We start from the raw sequence: 18031 nt of genomic DNA, 5'->3' as shown, positions 1-18031 counted from the left end.
ATGGAATACAACATCAGTTAACAACAACATATTCACCGCAAAGCAACGGAATCGCCGAAAGGGCAAATAGAACAATTCTCGAAGGGACAAGGGCTTTACTAGTAGAAAGTCAATTACCGAAAATCTTTTGGGCCGAAGCCGCACGAACGGCGACGTACCTAAAGAACTGCACACCCACCAAACTAGAAAAGGGTGCATCCCCCGAGGAACTATTCTCTGGAAATAAACCCTCAGCATCACATTTACGAGTATTCGGATGTCTAGCATACGCATGGACCCCAAAGGTAAAACGAGACAAGCTAGAGCCGAAATCGAGACCAGTCATATTTGTAGGATACTCCAGAATCAGACGAGCATACAGGGTATACGACCCAAAAACGAATAAGGTGGAGGAAACCAGGGACATTAAATTCATTGAACATCGATTGGGAAGCAAATTGTTAAACAGCTCAGACGGGGAAACTAGTAAAGAAAAACAAACATATCAATGGATAGAGATAGATCTAGGCGATATGAACGAAAACAACGGCCTCACACCCATCAGTACAGAAAGGATAAGGGACGACGATATACTCAATGAGGAAACCGACACAAATGAAGAACCCAACCTTAACCAAAGTGAAGACACCAATATTCAAATGCCTAGAAGATCAGATAGAATCAGAGAACAAATCCAACGAGGAATCAGACCAAACTACGACGAAAATTTCTCAGATACAGACGAATGGAGTGATACGGATGTGGTAAATATGACGCAAGATTTCACACCAAATACCTTCGAAGAAGCAACTACTTGCCGAGAACAAAAATCATGGTGGAAAGCCATGAAAGATGAATATCAATCACTAATAAGACACAGAGTATGGGACCTAGTAGATAGAGAACCGAACACTAATGTCATAAAATCAAAATGGGTATACAAAAACAAAATGAACCCGGATGGATCTATAAATACGAAAAAGGCCCGACTAGTAGCCCTGGGATGTTCTCAAAAGTATGGAATAAATTACAAAGAAACATTTTCACCTGTAATGAAATTAGAAACGCTAAGAATCCTGTTAGTGACGGCAATACAAAAGAATTGGAAGATAAGTCAATATGATGTTAAAACAGCCTACTTGCATAGCAATTTAGACGAATGCATATATATGGAACAACCGATGGGATTCGTTAGAGAAGGAAAAGAATCAAAAATATGCAAATTAAATCGCTCCATCTATGGCTTAAAACAGGCTGGAAGAGCCTGGTTCAGGACGATTACTGAACACCTGTGCCAAAACGGGTTCGAACAATTAAAAGCAGACCCCTGCGCGTTTAAATACCAAGCAGATGGAAACACCCTATACTTAGGATTACATGTTGATGACATGGTAACAATATCCTCGAATAAGCGAATCGAACACGAAGCCATGGGAAAAATTGCGAAATATTTCGACTTAGTTAACCTAGGGAACCCTAAATGCGTTTTAGGAATAGAAATAACGAAATCCGAAGATGGAATAAAACTGACGCAACAGAGACAAATAAAAGAGATACTTAGAAAATTCAAAATGGAGGATTGTAAGCCAGTAAACACACCCATGGATCCCAACCAACGATTAGACGACAGTGAAGGATCACCGTGTGGAAATAAGAAACATTTCCAAGAAATTTTGGGAAGCGTGATGTATGTCAGTTTAACAACGAGACCCGATTTGTGCCAGCCGATCAGCGAACTGTCACAATACGCACAAAATCCGAAGGAAATACATGTCCAAGCAGCGAAACGACTGATACGATATTTAAAAGGAACCCAAACTAAGGGAATCGTATACAAACGTGACCAAAACACCAACTTAATCGGATACGCAGATGCTAATTGGAAAGACGGAAATGCAGGTCAACGTTCGAATAGCGGATACCTTTTTCTACTAGGACAGAACCTCTTATCATGGAAATGCAAGAAGCAAAATCAAACGGCGTTATCAACATGCGAAAGTGAATTGACGGCATTAACCGAGGCTACGAGAGAATCATCATGGCTACAAATGATCCTAAATGAATTAGAAGAGAAAGGTTCTAACCAAACAACCACGATTTATAGCGATAACCAGGCTGCGATTAGTCTGATCAACAACGGAAGTCCTAACTACAAGACGAAACATGTAGTAAGAAAAATAGCCTATGTACACGAAAACGTTAGATCAGGTAATGTTGTTATTAAATACATCCCAACGGAAGAAATGGCGGCAGATTTTTTGACAAAACCATTAAACGCGTTTAAATTGAAAATCTGTTTAGACAGAATCAATGTGAAATAAACATTGTATTAAGTGAGAATAAATGTAAGCACGAAACTTCCCCAAAAAGGGGGGATTTGTAGCAATTGTTTGTAGCAAGTTTCGTGGAATTTGTTGTCACCCTGCACTCCCTTTCTCTAAGTATGTGAACCTCGATCAGGTGTCAGGCGGGTGACATAACTTATGACCTTTATGTAAACACTTGTCCACTTTCCCGCGCACTTTCTTTCCTGTTTTCGAATGGATTAGACGTAGAAATAAACTTTCTTTGTTAAATGTTAACTCTGATTTGACTGAATCATTTGCATTAGTCCAACACATTTTGAGAAAACAGTTGATGATTTAAATTTTAATGTTTAAGCAAGAAAGCAATGTAATCATTTTAATGACATTTGTATTTAAGTTTAATAAAAAATAATGTATTTGTAAATCTACACATCCACAAGAGCCGAATTATCGGGCTAGAGTTGGCTATAATAAATAAATAATTAATAAGACAATTTGGCACTAGAGCTCGGCGTTAGGCGCCATCTCTTACTAAACTTAATAATTATAATTAAATTAAATAAATAATTTTAATAATTTGGAACTGGAGGAAAAAAAATCGGCCCGAAGCGGTACTCGAACCCGCAACTTCTGCTATCCGTGCAGACACGTTACCAGTTACGCTACCCGGACCTTCGGTCCGATCGCCTCCTCCAGTATATATAAGCTAACACGATTTATTAAAATTATTTATTTAATTTAATTATAATTATTAAGTTTAGTAAGAGATGGCGCCTAACGCCGAGCTCTAGTGCCAAATTGTCTTATTAATTATTTATTTATTATAGCCAACTCTAGCCCGATAATTCGGCTCTTGTGGATGTGTAGCTTTGTAACGGGTTAGTCGTTATTTATTTATTTGTATTTGTAAATATTTATTTCTGAGTTGCAGCAAAAGGAATAGAGCAGTGATTTCCGAAGTGGATGCTACCACTTTTTAAGGGCAGTAGAGGACTGGAGGGGTGCAGGAAGACAAGGTAGACAAAAATTTATTTTGAAACATAGGTATATAAGGAATATATGCACTAAAAGGGAGCAGTAATCTTAGAAGTTTGGAAAACACTATTATAAGGCTACATTCAGACAGGCATTTCTTACATTATGTTATGTCAAGGTTTGCTCTTTGCAAGTGTTTTTAGGTTAACTAATCAAGTATCAACATTTTTATAATCCTTTTCCCTAGAACTATATAAAATGAAATATTTTTTACTTCGGTAATTGTCGGGGTCGTGGAGTCGTTTAAATATCTACAGAATCCGACTAGGGTGGCCTTTTTACCACAATGGGTACGGGAATTCTGACATTGTCACCTGACCTCGGAATAAAAACTTCGATAAATACTAATAAAGATTGGAATAAAAAAGTTTCCACATTCTAAGCTAAAAGATCCTCTAAGTCATATAGTCAATATATAAATATGTATTTTATAATTTTTACTGTGTGTAGTGTAGTGATCGGTCAAAACATGATTCTGAAATTTTTACATTTTTAGACTCGGGACACCTTGAAATGTTGAGATATGCAAAAGATTCTGAGTTTTTTCCCATATGTGTGGATGTTAGACTGTGTGTATGTGTGGCACATGTTGTTCACCCTGTTTGAAGCTTAATAACTTCTGTGAGTTTTGAATCCCGGTAAGATGGTTTAACACAGGAGTTATTAAGTTTTGAAGTGGTCGAACTAAATTGTGCCCCACACGTCCCGATTTGGTGGACTTTCGACGACCCCGACTCCACAGCCTTGGTAATTTATATCCTCTAACATGATTTACTCCATTTTCCTCTCCTGTCATTCTTATGCACCCACAGATGTTACAATTTTATTTGGCTGAATGTAAGATTCCTTCTATCAAAATAAGATGAAATTAATTCCAAGCCTAACAATGTTGTTAACCCCAAAGTGTCTTCTTGGTAAATAACAATGTCATGTTATGTCATTTATGTTGTATGTTCCTGTCTGAATGCAGCTTAAGAGTACAATATATCTGTTAATTAATATTTAAAAACTTGAATTTTTTCTAAAGTTAAAATAAAAGAAAATTTCTCAAATTTTTATACTTTTCATTTAATTTAACATATACTGCTACCGTCCTACAAACAATATATTTACAGGACCACATTTAAACATTTTAATCTGCTTGCATTTCGTCCACTAAATGTAACTTAAATAATAAAGAATTTGGTGAGGTGACATCCGCAACTAGAATTTCTTGACCATCAATAAGACCAAGTTCTGGAAATAAAAATATAATTGGAAATTGCATGATTAGACAAAATTAAAGTATTTATTAAGATAAAATTTCTTATTGTAGTGAATCAATTAGATTAGATTTCTTAATTAAATATGGCATAATTGTATTTTCTCATTAAACAGTTAGTTTAATCCTATATCACTCATTTATATTTCAAAATTAAAGGAATGAATTTTGCATTGAAGGAATTAAAAATTTAAGAAATTAAACAGAATCAAATTTAAATAGGCCTATTTCATGTGTTTATCAATAGTATTGTAAAGTTTTATAACCAATAATGATAAAAATATCATAGCAGTTAATAGCAGTAATTAAAAAATTGTTGAACAAGATTTGCTTTTTCAAGTTATAGAATAACAATAATAAAAAATTATAAAATTAATATGAATAAAATCATCCTTACTCATTACAAATGTATTTATATCTAAAAAGTAATAATATATTTGATTTATTTACTTAAACATCTTTTATGTATGGAGTACTGACAGATAATTAAATCCAGTGCTATATCCTATAACTTTATGCTTCAAAACTTTCCTTTAGATACTTATCATTTGTTTTTATAGTTCAAAGTTATAAATGATAAATACCTAAAAAAAAACTTTTTGTCTTTTGTAATAGAGCTCATGTCTAAAGTTTATATTCTGAAATTTTGATCACTTCAAGAAAAAGTAACAGAATATCTGAACTTTTTCAAATTGTTTATTCATTGATTAGAAGCTATCTTAAAAGCATAATACAGTAAAATCTCTACGGTGTCACTCATCAATCTGATGAGACCAGTAATCCAATACTCCTAACACTTGTCCATATATGCAAGAGAGAGAGAGAGAGACTGATGTATGTGTATACTGTCAAGTTGCTAGTTGTTTGTTGCATACATGGTCACAATCTTGATTAATATGAAAACACAATCACGAACAAGTTAATCAGTAACATGATAACCAGGACAAAATTGAGGGATTTGTTAAAGATTTGAACAGCAAGACCAGTGATAAGAAAATTGTACGATATGGTATCTTTTAGTTGTAGATGCTCTTGACACCTGTTTTCTCCAGAAATGCAGCAGATACATTCCTATTTCCAGTGAATTTATTAAAGAAAAAGTAAAATTCTTCTATAAGAAAAATGTGAAAAAATGACAATTTTCATGCCAGTATTGGTTGGCTTGATAAATTCAAAGAACAATTTGGATTCTGTTTGCTAAGCACAACGGATGAGAAACTCTCTTCTGACTTTGAAGTCATTGAACTTTATGATGAAAAATTTATGAAAACAATAGAAGTCTTAGTCCTGATCAAATCTATAATACTGATGAAGGTGAATTGTACAGAAGACTTTTTTCCAGCAAAATATTTGTCCACCAAGTAAAATTGGTGCTCCCGATAAAAAAATGAAAAAGATCAAATCATATTTATGCCTTCAGTATATAAAAGATTAAGTTATCAGTTACAGGCTCGTCTAATAATTCAAAGGCATTTCAAAATGTCGAAAATCTTTCAATTAAATATAAAAACCAAAAGCCATGCTTGGATGACAAAAGAACTTGACTGGCTTTTTAAGCAGTTTGTCCCATCAGATAAAAAATTTCTTCAATGGCAAAAGTTTCTGCAGAAAGCTTTGTTACTTTTAGATAAATACCTGGGCCATCTGAATGAAGATGAACTAAAGTATAAAGATGGCTTTGTGAAATTGATTTTCTTATGATCAAATGTAACATCTTTCTTATAGTCAATGGATCAAAATGTGATAAAAACTGTTACGATCTCAAATAAGAAAAAAGGTGTTGTAAGCAACAAAGGAAAGCACCTTTGATTCTCTGAAGGCCATTAACTTTAACATTTACAATTGTCATTTACAATTTACTTCATGTGTGGGAAAAGTATCCACTAAAGTGTTGGTAATCTTTTGGATCAAATTATAGCCTACACTGCCATTGTTAGCTCAGTACAAAAAAAAAAAAGTTCAAGAAGTATCTGACATTAATGATATGAAAATTGCAAACTTCAAGAAACCATTGCTGAGCTGTGCACTAATGAACCTGAAAAGCTGACTGTAGATGATGTAAACAATTGGCTCACTGGAAATGAAAAAAAATTTCCAACTAATGACTGATGAAGAGATCATCCTAGATGTTTTGAATGACAATGACAAGGAACAAGAAGAATCAAGTGTACATGTTCGTGTCATAAAGCACAGTAGCACAGTAAGTGCATTTAACACATCGTATGGGCTGAAAAAAATGATGTATCAGCTGTTGATATACTGGTTTTAAGACTGCAAGAAAAAGTTCTGAAACTGTCTTTAAAAGCAAACAAAAATTAAAATTTCTTGTACAATGAAATGATATTGAAGATGGACTTAATAACTAATAACTAACAGCTATTCATCATAAGTACTGTGTGATTAGTTTTGCTAAGCTATGATTTGTATTTGTATGTACTGTAGTCCTGCTTGTTTTTTTATTCAAAATCTAGTAATCCAACACCTGTGAGTCTGATATATGTTGATTACACTACTGTATATATGTACATCCTTACTTTATTTTTACATTACTGTCATTTAATAATACTTCACCATTTAAAATATTAACAATATTTTCAAATTCACTATGTAATAAGTAATAAAATATAAATTCTAGCAATATTATTTGTATATTATTTACAACTATATGATATCAACCAACCTTTTAATGACTTTTTTAAATTTGGTCGAGTTTGCTTTTCTAAACTTTCTACTGATTGAATGTAAAGAGTTTTCCTTTTTCCATTAATGGCAGTTGTAATTCCAGGAGATTTCATTTGTCTAGTTATAGAACCAAAATTAATTATTAACATATTTTATAAATTTTGAATATAAAATATACTGTATGATTGTAATACAGTGGAACATGGTTAACTCAAAGTCATTTTCTTTCCCCGATTGTTCCAGTGTAGGGATTTACTTGTTAAATCAAAACTTATTAACTCAAATTTGTTAAACTGTTTAACTTGAACGGAGTTTTGATACAGTAATTTCATAAACTCTCTGAAATTTTAATTTAAATAAAATAATTAACATTTATCTGTTGAATAAACTAATCAGAAATTTTCTAAAAATCATAGGAAACATGTATCACTAAAAATAAACATGTGACAGTGGGGGTGACTTCCAGACAATCTGTGACTTAGATACTATAACTACTTTCAAACATGCTTTTTTCCAAACATTTTTTAATTATTATTACTGATGGATTTCCCAACTAGCCAACATAATTTATCAAAAATTTATTTACTTATTAATTTAAAAAGATTAGAGTCTGATTCTATGTAAATATTTTAAAAAATATAACAATTGTAGAGCGATATGTTTGTGAAAAAATAAAAAAAAACAGATCAATTCTAAGTGCAAAATATTGCAATTTAAAAAACTCCTTAATAAACACTTAGGAGTGAACAGATCAACCATTTGGGAGAGCACTTCACAATAGCTTATTTAACCATTAAATGAAATGCTTAATTGAATGTTAAGCATTTGATTTTCTGGACAACACTGAGAAGTTTACATTGATGATTCTATGTAATAATACCGTGGAAATACCATCTGGATAGTTTATTACAGGTCATCAATAAACTGATGCACAAAATCTTGATTTATAGCCAAACTTCCATAACTGGAAACTTTTTAACTCAAAGTCTGACTTTTTTCCTTGACCAATTTCAGTTAGCCAGGTTCCACTGTATTCAAAACTAGAACAAAGTTATTCTACAATGGAACAAATTCAAAATTGCTGCTAAAGTTGCAATAAAATAATACTGATAATGATTAAATTGTACTTAAAATTTAAAAATTATGCATCACATTAATCTCTAACAATTATAATTATATTTTATAAAATAGTTGAAATTAAAAAGTATCCTGAATTATAAAATTACAAATTTCATTTTTTGTTTTTGAATCAAATTTTCTTAAATTATGAAATTCTATTTTAAGATTTATTTATTTTGCAGATCATTAAATATAAAAATGTGACAAACACTTTATTGACTGAACACATTGAAATTTCCCTTGTACTATTTGTCTTAATTGAATTTGTTACACATTTCTCAATATTTTGTTTTTGTTGTTTACTCTTTCTGCCCTGTGGGCACTAAGAGGGCCTTTTTTTATCAAGCCTATCATGGGTTCAACCAGACCAATGAGTCAGACAATGGCAAAGAACAGGCTCAACATATCCAGAATGGGCCACCCTCTAAAATATTCCTGGAGTTTATTGGCCAGCTCAGATTCATTCCTCAACCCCCTGGGAGCAGTAGGCTAACACCTTAACCATAAAGCTATCTGGCTGTCCAACGGTAATAGCTTAGAGCTATATAGTGGATAATAAACTCCATTTTAAATGATGATTGCAACTGATAGTAAATGTGGAAATACATCAGAGTAATGTTTGTTGAAAATTTAGATGTGTTTTTATGTTAGTGATAATCACATTCAGATGGAAAAATAACCTTTTTATAACAAACAAATCTTTATTTTGTAGTAGAATTAAAATTTTACCTGAACTTTCATTTATGCTTGAACAATCCTTGTATAGAATTGTTTTTAAGTTTATAAATTAAAAGTAATTTTTTCATTTGAAATCAATAGTATAAAATATTTTTCATAAAGACAAATTTTAAAATAACTATAAACTTATACTCACAGAACTGGATTTCCACTAAGAAATTCAATCACTTCTTGCAACTTAGAATTTTCTTTGAAAGTAAGTAATTTAGGCATTTGACTGCACACAAGACAGTCTTCCTATGAGAAGAAAATATATAATAGAATGTTAATAGAACTGATCCATAAATATTAAATACATTAAAAATAAAACAAAAAATGAAAAATAAATAGTGTCATTTATTTCAGTTTGAATTATTGGATTTGATTTGTATTTTCATCAATATAGTGTTAGAAAATTCAGTTAAATAAACTATGATTTCTATTAATTATATTTAGAATAAGCTTAGAATGCATTATTGTCAATTTTATTTGAAATGTCCAAATAATATTCAAAATTATGTAAGTTATATTAAAATATTTATATTTCTGTTTAAAAACATTGATTTTTTTCACTTTTAACATCAATATAATTTCAATATAAGCAATTACATAATAATATAATTTTTTAAAATAAATATAACCATATATAATCTATTGTATACAGAAAATCCTGTTAGAACTAAAATAGCATATAAAACTAACATTTAAGATGAATTTCATACACAGTCAAACCATGTTAATACGAGAGTGGTTTTTTCCAAGCTACGATGGTCCATAAAACAAAGACAAGTGTAAATAACAAAGTGAATTTTAGTACCAAAAGTTAGGTACAAACATGGTTACTTTTTGACATAATCACCGTGAAGATTGAGGAATTTGTCATATGTGTGGACAAGCTTTTCCATCCCCTTGTAATAGAATGTTGCCGCCAGTTAATTGAGATGGCCTTAACAACATTGTTTTCAAGATAGTCATTAGTTCATTAGTCTCAAACCTCTGCCCTGTTAACCACGTTTTCAGTTCAGGAAAGAGGTGGAAGTCTTCACCACCATTAAACACCCAGTGTATAGTCCCAAGTGACTTCCACCTCTTTCCTGAACAGGAAAAGTGGCTAGGAGGGCAGAGGTTTGAGACTAATGACAATCTTCAAAAAAAATTAGAGCCCATCCCAAGTTATTAGCGGCAACATTCTATGACAAGGGGATGGAAAAGCTTGTCCACAAATATGACAAATGCCCCAACCTTCACAGTGATTATGTCAAAAAGTAACCATGTTTGTACCTAACTTTTGGTAATAAATTCATTTTGTTATTTACATTTGTCTTTTTTTTTATGGACCATCAGAGCTTGAAAAAAAAAACAGCCCATGTACATTATCAGTTAATTGTGTTGATCTCATTTGTAAGTGCCTGCGGTGTAGATGAGTGGGTGTACGCCCTTTTGACTAGGCTATTAAATGCGGATATCTTATACTTCATTGGATCACATGTCTGTGCATTTTCTCGACGTGAGCATCACGATTAAAGAATCAGCCATCTGCACGAAAGTATATAGAAAACCGCAAGTAGATCAATTATATATCCCTGCACAGTCATGTGATCCAATAAAGTATAAGATAGCCGCATTTAATAGCCTAGTCAAAAGGGCGTACACCCACTCATCTACACTGCAGGCACTTATGAATGAGATCAACACGATTAACACCATTGCTGAACGACATGGATATAATAATCTGGTGGCGGCGCTATGCAAGAAAACCTTTCACCCCCTAGGAGTGAAGAAAACGGAGGTGCAAAGGCAACAGGATAGCTTGAATAAGGACAAGATAACAGTTACATACAATCCGTACTTACAAAATTTATACAAAGAGATCGCCAAAAGAAGACAAGCCACCATCATATATAGAAGATGTCCTACTATTTTTAACATGCTGAGTAACGGGAAGGATGCCCCACAGCAGGGCAAATTAGCTGGAGTGTACGCAATCCCTATGAAAGATCATAGATGGGATAAAGAGCTAGTATACGTAGGAGCCATGAAAAGATCACTGGATGTGAGGGTAAAGGAGCATAAAGCGGACATCGCGCATAACAGATATACAACCGCACTCGCGCAGTATGCTATGGACCCAGAGATAGAGCCACTTTTTAACGAGGCGAAAATAATACAAACGACGCGCGGCCACACCATTTAAGATGGATTGAAGCGATATAGATACATAAAATGGCAAAGGAGGAAAAATGTGTCAACAACAAAGAAGAATTATCATTATTGGTGGCCTGGCAAATGCTGGTCTATGATACGGTACAATGTAAAGCTATGCTTCCATCAACTGAACACGCGCAGAATGACGAAGACAGCGTAGAACTTTCGGAATTCGTTTTTTGAAAAATTCTTGCCATCGAATAACTTGTCTGTTCACCTGAAGAAGAACCAGAGGTTCGAAAACGTTAGTGAGGAAAGAAAGATAGAGAAGAAATATTAGCACTGTTCAGTTCGGGGTAGAAGTAAGTCTAATACGTGAAATAAAGCTTATCTTATATATATAATTCTCCTGTCACAATTTTTGTTACCGTACTCCTCCGAAACGGCTTTACCGATTTTTACCAAATTTTGTATGCATACTCAGTAGGTCTGAGAATCGGCTACTATCTATTTTTCATACCCCTACACCATTTCCCCCCTTTCAAAAATATATTTATATATGGATTAAGGCTTTTATGTCCAACAGATGGCGCTACCTTCCGATGACCTAAGTTTGCTTTTCTGTGAGAATGGACTGAAGCAGATCATTTTCTATCTATCTATATAAATAAAATATAACGTTTGTTTGTTCCTACCGATTCCCTTGAAATTTTGACACAATGTTGCATTCGAATACGCACGTGTTTCTATATAATATACATGTCGAAATTCTCCATACTGAGGGGAGATGGACGGGATTAAGGCTTACTGTGAAGAACTCGGCTTCTATTATACTATTTTACATGCGGTTTTTTGCGTTTTTAATTGCGTCAACAGAATATACACTAAAAAGGGATTTTTCGATATTCCCCAGCGGGAAAAGTGACGGGATTAAGGCTTACTGTGAAGAACTCGGCTTTTATTATACTATTTTAGATGCGATGCGTTTTAATAGGGTACGTCAAGAGAATGTACACTAAGAAGGGATTTTTTGAAATTCCCCCACGGGGGAAGTGTTATACATTTATAATAGATACATTTTGAGCCACAACAACGCGTGGCCGGGTCAGCTAGTTGAAACTCTATGAATTAAATAACAATTATATTATATCATAATACAAAGCACTGCTTCCAGTTTCCTCAAAAGTCATACAAGCCAAATTGGGAAACCACAAGTCACATCATAACCATGGGGAACATATTTTTACTGTCATATTAGCAGCAATGCTTATGACATCAATGTTGTCATAGCTGACAATGCAGACATTGGGCATGTGCCACATCAATGAGGTTCACTCCAACTAAAAATTACTATCTTATTATGCTCTTATGTTCAAGCACTGTCAAAGTGTACAAAATGACAACTATAAATGTTGACACTTTACACTGTGACATGCTGAACAATTAATTAAAACAGTTGACATGTGCATTGGAAACTAGAAGTTTTTGTTTACTCTTTCTACCCTGTAGGTACTAAGAGAGCCTTTTTTTCAGATCATTATAAGGTTATGAGGAATGGGGTCTGATATTTCCATGACAGACTACCCAAAAAAATTTCTACTTTTTTTGATATGTCCTGATGCAATTCTGGATTCTCAGACTGGCAGGTCTACGGCTTAACCATCTCAACCATCTAGTTTCAGGTGAGATATCAGCCATGTAAGATGTCCTAATAACTTCTTATCCTAATTTACAATCCTATTTTCAATTAAAAATCTGTAGTTTTACAAAAACAGTTATTACTATTAATTGTTTAATAATGAAACAATCTAATTACAATAAATTAAACAATGTAATTAGTTTGTAATTTTAAAATTAATAGCAAACTACTACCAACCAGAATCCAAGCAAATAAGTTATTTTTAAATTTGTAAAGTTTTATGCATATTCAGCTCTTGGATTCAATTTTGTGGCTAGGTCCAGTGGTGCACTCAGGAAAGATCAAAGGACCCTGGCACCCTCCAAAAAAAATAAAAACAAACCACTAGAAAATTTTCCAAAATCTCTTCTTAAATTAAAATTCATCTTTTTTTATTTATATTGTGTTATGTCTTCTATTTCTATACTACTTATCAATTAGTGATCATATAAGGTGAAAATTTAATGTTAAATTTTCACCTTATATGATTGAACTGATAAAAAAAATTTTAATGCAATAAAGTATTTGCATTAAAATTTTTTTTTATCAGTTTAACTCAACTCGCCAAAAATCAGATCGTGAGTGTTGCCACTAGCTATGTCAGACAGTTATATCTAGTAGTTTTAATCATCGCTCTACTAACTTCAGCTGAAACTGTCAAAAAAAGCATTAAATCTTTCTTTAAGCAATATCAATAGTAGTACAAATGTATCATTCATTATACACAACATTAACAAAATAAAAGTAAACGATACTTTATTAATATTACTTAAATTTAAATACATCAACCAATATAACTTAAAACATGTTGAATATAGTGCTTAATATTTCATGGAACATAAATTATTAGTAATTATTACTATATAACAATATGTTGTTCATATTAATTCAAAATTACCTTTCTAGACGCTTCAAATGTGTAAGTGTACAATCCATCAGCATCATTAAATACCACATAATTATTTAAAGATGGACAACAACTAAAGCAAAATAAATAAATGAATAAACCTATATTATATATACTATACATATAAAATCAAACTTATAATTATATTATATACCTTGTAGCTAATTTAAACACTTCAGTGGCACAAATTGATGCTATCACAGCATTTGTAGATGCAACTGCAGGAATTATATGTTTAATAACTCCTAAAAAAGAAAACTATTTATAAATACGCTCTTTATAGTATTATATATATAAAGAATTCAAGTGTATATACACTTGAATTCTTATTAAAAATATGCAATAAATAACACAAGTAGGTTGCATCATCCTGTATTTTCTCTTTCAAACTCTTAATTTTTCACAGATCAGTGAACTAATTGTCTATCAGAATGGTACCAAGAGGTCTTACAATCTTGCCTTCACACTGAATACAGTTGTATATGCAAAAGAACAGTCTAGAACAGTGTTTTTCAACCTTTTTACACCAACAGACTGGCAAAACTAGAAATAGTATTTTGCGGACCGGCAGAAGGATAAAGATAAATTTTCTTAGACACATAAATTTACAGATGGGTTGTATTATTATATTTGAAGTGTAACAAACACAAGTGCATGAGGAAATTGTCCATAACATTAACAATTAAAAAACACTGTGACTATTCTACCCTATTGTCATATCAGACTTGTCTTTTTTGTCCATCCATAGTAACACCTGAAGCTTATTCATGACATATGCTTGTATGAAATAGTATGTGATCAGGAGCAAAAATATCTGAAAATGAATATGAAGAAATATAAATTTTATTTAGCATCATACATAAGTTAAATCTACAGAGATTGTTTCACTAAATATGAAACGGCATCATGGTTTTGAATCTCATGTTATAAGCTTTAAACATGAAAAATAACAAAGTTATAATAATATTATTGATATGATAAAATAATAGAATAATTTTGTTACATATAAAAAAAACTAAAATTGCAATAGCTCAAACCTACATCATGCAGCTCCTATGCCTAGCCTCTTATGCACTTGGCTATCATAATCACAAAAAGAGAAGCCCCCAAAGACATATAAAGCTAAATACTCAATTTTCAGAGGCCTATTTCTCAAAAATGCTTGAGAAGTAAGTCTTATTATTTAGAGAAGAAACTGTTTGTGTTTAGGGCTACATGCTCACCAAATTTTGTTAGAAACAGAGAGGTGAACATCTGGCCATCTTCTTGTAAATGTGACGGCAGGAATATAAGGAGTGAGGGAATTATCGCAAGATTGACACTCATTTAATAACTGCCATGCATAAACATAATTATTTGATAAATTCTTTTAATTATTACTGTATTATTATATAGTAATTATAGTATTATCAAATAATTTTAATAAAATTTCAATATATTGTGAACTACATTTAAACAATTTCAATAATAAAAAATAAATAGAAACTGTTTATACTGATTACAAGTTTAAAATCTTATTTTGTTGTTACAAAATTTCCTGTGTCTAAAAAAATTTTTTGCAGACTGGCAGGAAATTTCCACAGACCCAAGGTTGAAGAACACTGGTCTAGAGAAGCAGCAGCATGGTAATTCAAAATGCATCCAAAGCAAATTTATGAGTGAAGAAGCAAGCATGAAGCTCTTAAAACTATCAAAAATAAGAGTGAAGCAAAGAGATGTTAGGAGGAGGGTGCAAGATCAGTGAATAATTAGAAGAAATAGAATATAGTTTGATCTTCATGCCAAATATCAGATAAGAGGAAATAAAGATATACTGAGTGCAGCATTAACAGTTTTTTATTTTTGCTAGGACTTTCAACAAACATATGATCGTCATCATCAAGCAAATGAAACTTTAAAAATAGAATACAATGTTTTAATGTAAGCTGAACACATTATTTAAAATTAAAAAACTAAAACATTCTTATGAACATGCTACAAAGTTCAATTTCGCTAGATGTTGTGACATCTTGCAGTGTATGTGTGGATATAGATCCATGTTAAAGGTGTGACGGCAGACATATATCACTATTTAACTGTTTATATAGAGCAACCTATATGATGGGCAGGTCAAATGTGGAAGTGTCGCATGGCTCCAAGGTTAGTGTGAGGAGAGATTCCCATATAAACATGAGTTTCTGGTAACTGCAGCATCTGAGCAGCATTGTTTGAGCCCATAACGGATTGTAGTTCTGTTCAAGCATCTTTTGGTGAGTTCCGTCATACACTTTACTTTCACCATGTCATCCTGGTGCTCAGCTAGGTGGCTAGCAAGCATTCATGTTGTGGCCTCAATGTACCTTGTGTTCGTCTCTGTTACAGGATTCCCCAAAGGAATAGCAGACTCCTGATCTTTCAAAGGTGGAAAATTTACACAAACAACCAAACCAATACCACCAACTATGTAATTAATAAATAAAGAAAATACAGTGGGTGATCAGTTAACGAACAAATTGGATAACGAACACTTTCGCAAAAGATTTTTATGTTCGGATAACGAACACTTTACAGAACAAACACAAGAACAAGCGAAGTAAAATAATGAATACTGATTGGTCTTCCCTTGTCTTCAGGCAATAATCTGAAACTTTTTGGAGCACAAGAGACATCGACATCGATGCTCAACCCAGTATATACTGATCGGATAGTATTCCGCTGGATTTTGAAACTCTCCCTCGTAATTCCAGCCTTTTATTTTTCTGACAGAAACAATTCTTTTATAGTATTCGTGAGACTGTCGAGAGGGCACTCATTAAGTTTCGCGTCGGTTTTTATTTTCGAAAGGTGAGAGTATAATAGCAAAGGCAGAGAGTGGGCAGAACATGTCTGATGTTGCTGAGCAGTATGGCTTAAACAGGTCTACAGTAGGCCGCAGTTCAATCCTATCTAAGAAAGATACAGTATAACCAAGAAGACTCAAGCAGCCACAGGAGTAACAAAAATCACATCTAAGAAATAAAGAACATTGAAGAGCTCATAATGGAACCTGAAACTGATCTGATGACAGAAGAATGCCAATAACTCTTGAATGAACAACACCAAGAAACTCGGCAAGATATGTTTTCTTCTGAAAAAGAGGATTAATGTTGATATCTGCTATTAAAGATCTTTTGAAGAAGTGGGAGGATGTCAGAACAATGGTTTTAGAATGGCATCCAAACCAGGTTGAGGTACACGGGATTGAAGGCGTTAAATTAATAGGCTTAGAAATCTGTACAATTATAATGCTATTAATTACTTCTGAAAAATCCTGAAGAAGAGAGAAAAGCAATCGACATTAGACATATTCTTTAACCCTCACAAACAGAAAAAATATGACTAATAAAAATGCAAGACTGTGTGTATATGTATTTTTCTTATTACCTATAAATAAACGCAGTAAGAAAGAAAATTAAACACCTTCTATAACCGATAACCGGCGTGAAATCTTTTCTAACTGGCAAACGTTTTCGCTGCCCCTCCTGGGCTCTTCCTCAGGCCATCAATTTCAAAGAAGAAATGAATCTCTCTACTGCTTGGCAATTTTTATTGGAAGAAAGATCATAAATCGTTAAAAGTCACACGTAATTATCATAAGATGTGCACCTCGTTTTCCCAATGGAATAAAAGGAATTTAAATGTTTAGAACGGCATGCGGTTGCCGCATGCACTCGAACTTTTAGCAGCAGAACGCGTTCCATTTATTTAAAATATTCGATTATCGAATCCGGTTCCAGCAAAAAAATTGGCCTGAGGAAGAGCCCAGGAGGGACAGCGAAAATGTTCGCCAGTTAGAAAATATTTCACGCCGATTATCAGTTATAGAAGGTATTTAATTTTGTTTATACAACCCGGTGTGGGAGAAGCGTTAGCAGTAAGAAAGTATATATTTTTTATTTTTGGGGTCTCCAGAATAATTTAATCAAATTCTGATAAAAACCTATGGTAAATTGATAATAGGCTAACAAACAGTTCGGATAGCAAACAAAGTCTTGGAATCGATTATGTTCATTAACTGATCACCCACTGTATTTACTAATGTTTTTGTCTATTTAAAATAGATATCATCAGGTACATATGACAGAACAAAAACAGCTGATGTAAAAATCAAATTCCATTTACAAAGTCAATTTGAACATGAAAAATGCTTCACGTGTTCAAATTGACTTTGTAAATGGAACACA

The 18031-nt window shown here is 32.8% G+C and overlaps 1 protein-coding gene across 1 annotated transcript in view; it reads right to left on the bottom strand.

The window, feature by feature from the left end:
- Positions 1-4363: 4363 nt before the first annotated feature.
- Uba3 (Ubiquitin-like activating enzyme 3) overlaps positions 4364-18031 on the bottom strand; it is a 48828-nt gene continuing 35160 nt past the window's right edge. The window contains exons 11-15 of the mRNA XM_067268789.1: positions 13984-14074; positions 13821-13902; positions 9257-9357; positions 7262-7380; positions 4364-4556 (exon numbers count right to left, since the gene is read on the bottom strand). Coding sequence (XP_067124890.1) covers positions 4453-4556; positions 7262-7380; positions 9257-9357; positions 13821-13902; positions 13984-14074 — 497 coding nt within the window. The 3' untranslated portion in view covers positions 4364-4452. The remainder of the gene's footprint in view (positions 4557-7261; positions 7381-9256; positions 9358-13820; positions 13903-13983; positions 14075-18031) is intronic.

The sequence above is a fragment of the Centruroides vittatus genome, unplaced genomic scaffold, assembly GCF_030686945.1.
Source record: "Centruroides vittatus isolate TY-2023 unplaced genomic scaffold, ASM3068694v2 contig_337, whole genome shotgun sequence".
In the NCBI taxonomy this organism is placed as follows: domain Eukaryota; kingdom Metazoa; phylum Arthropoda; class Arachnida; order Scorpiones; family Buthidae; genus Centruroides; species Centruroides vittatus.
Note: the sequence above shows the minus strand (reverse complement) of the source record. Positions and strands in the feature narration are given on the sequence as shown.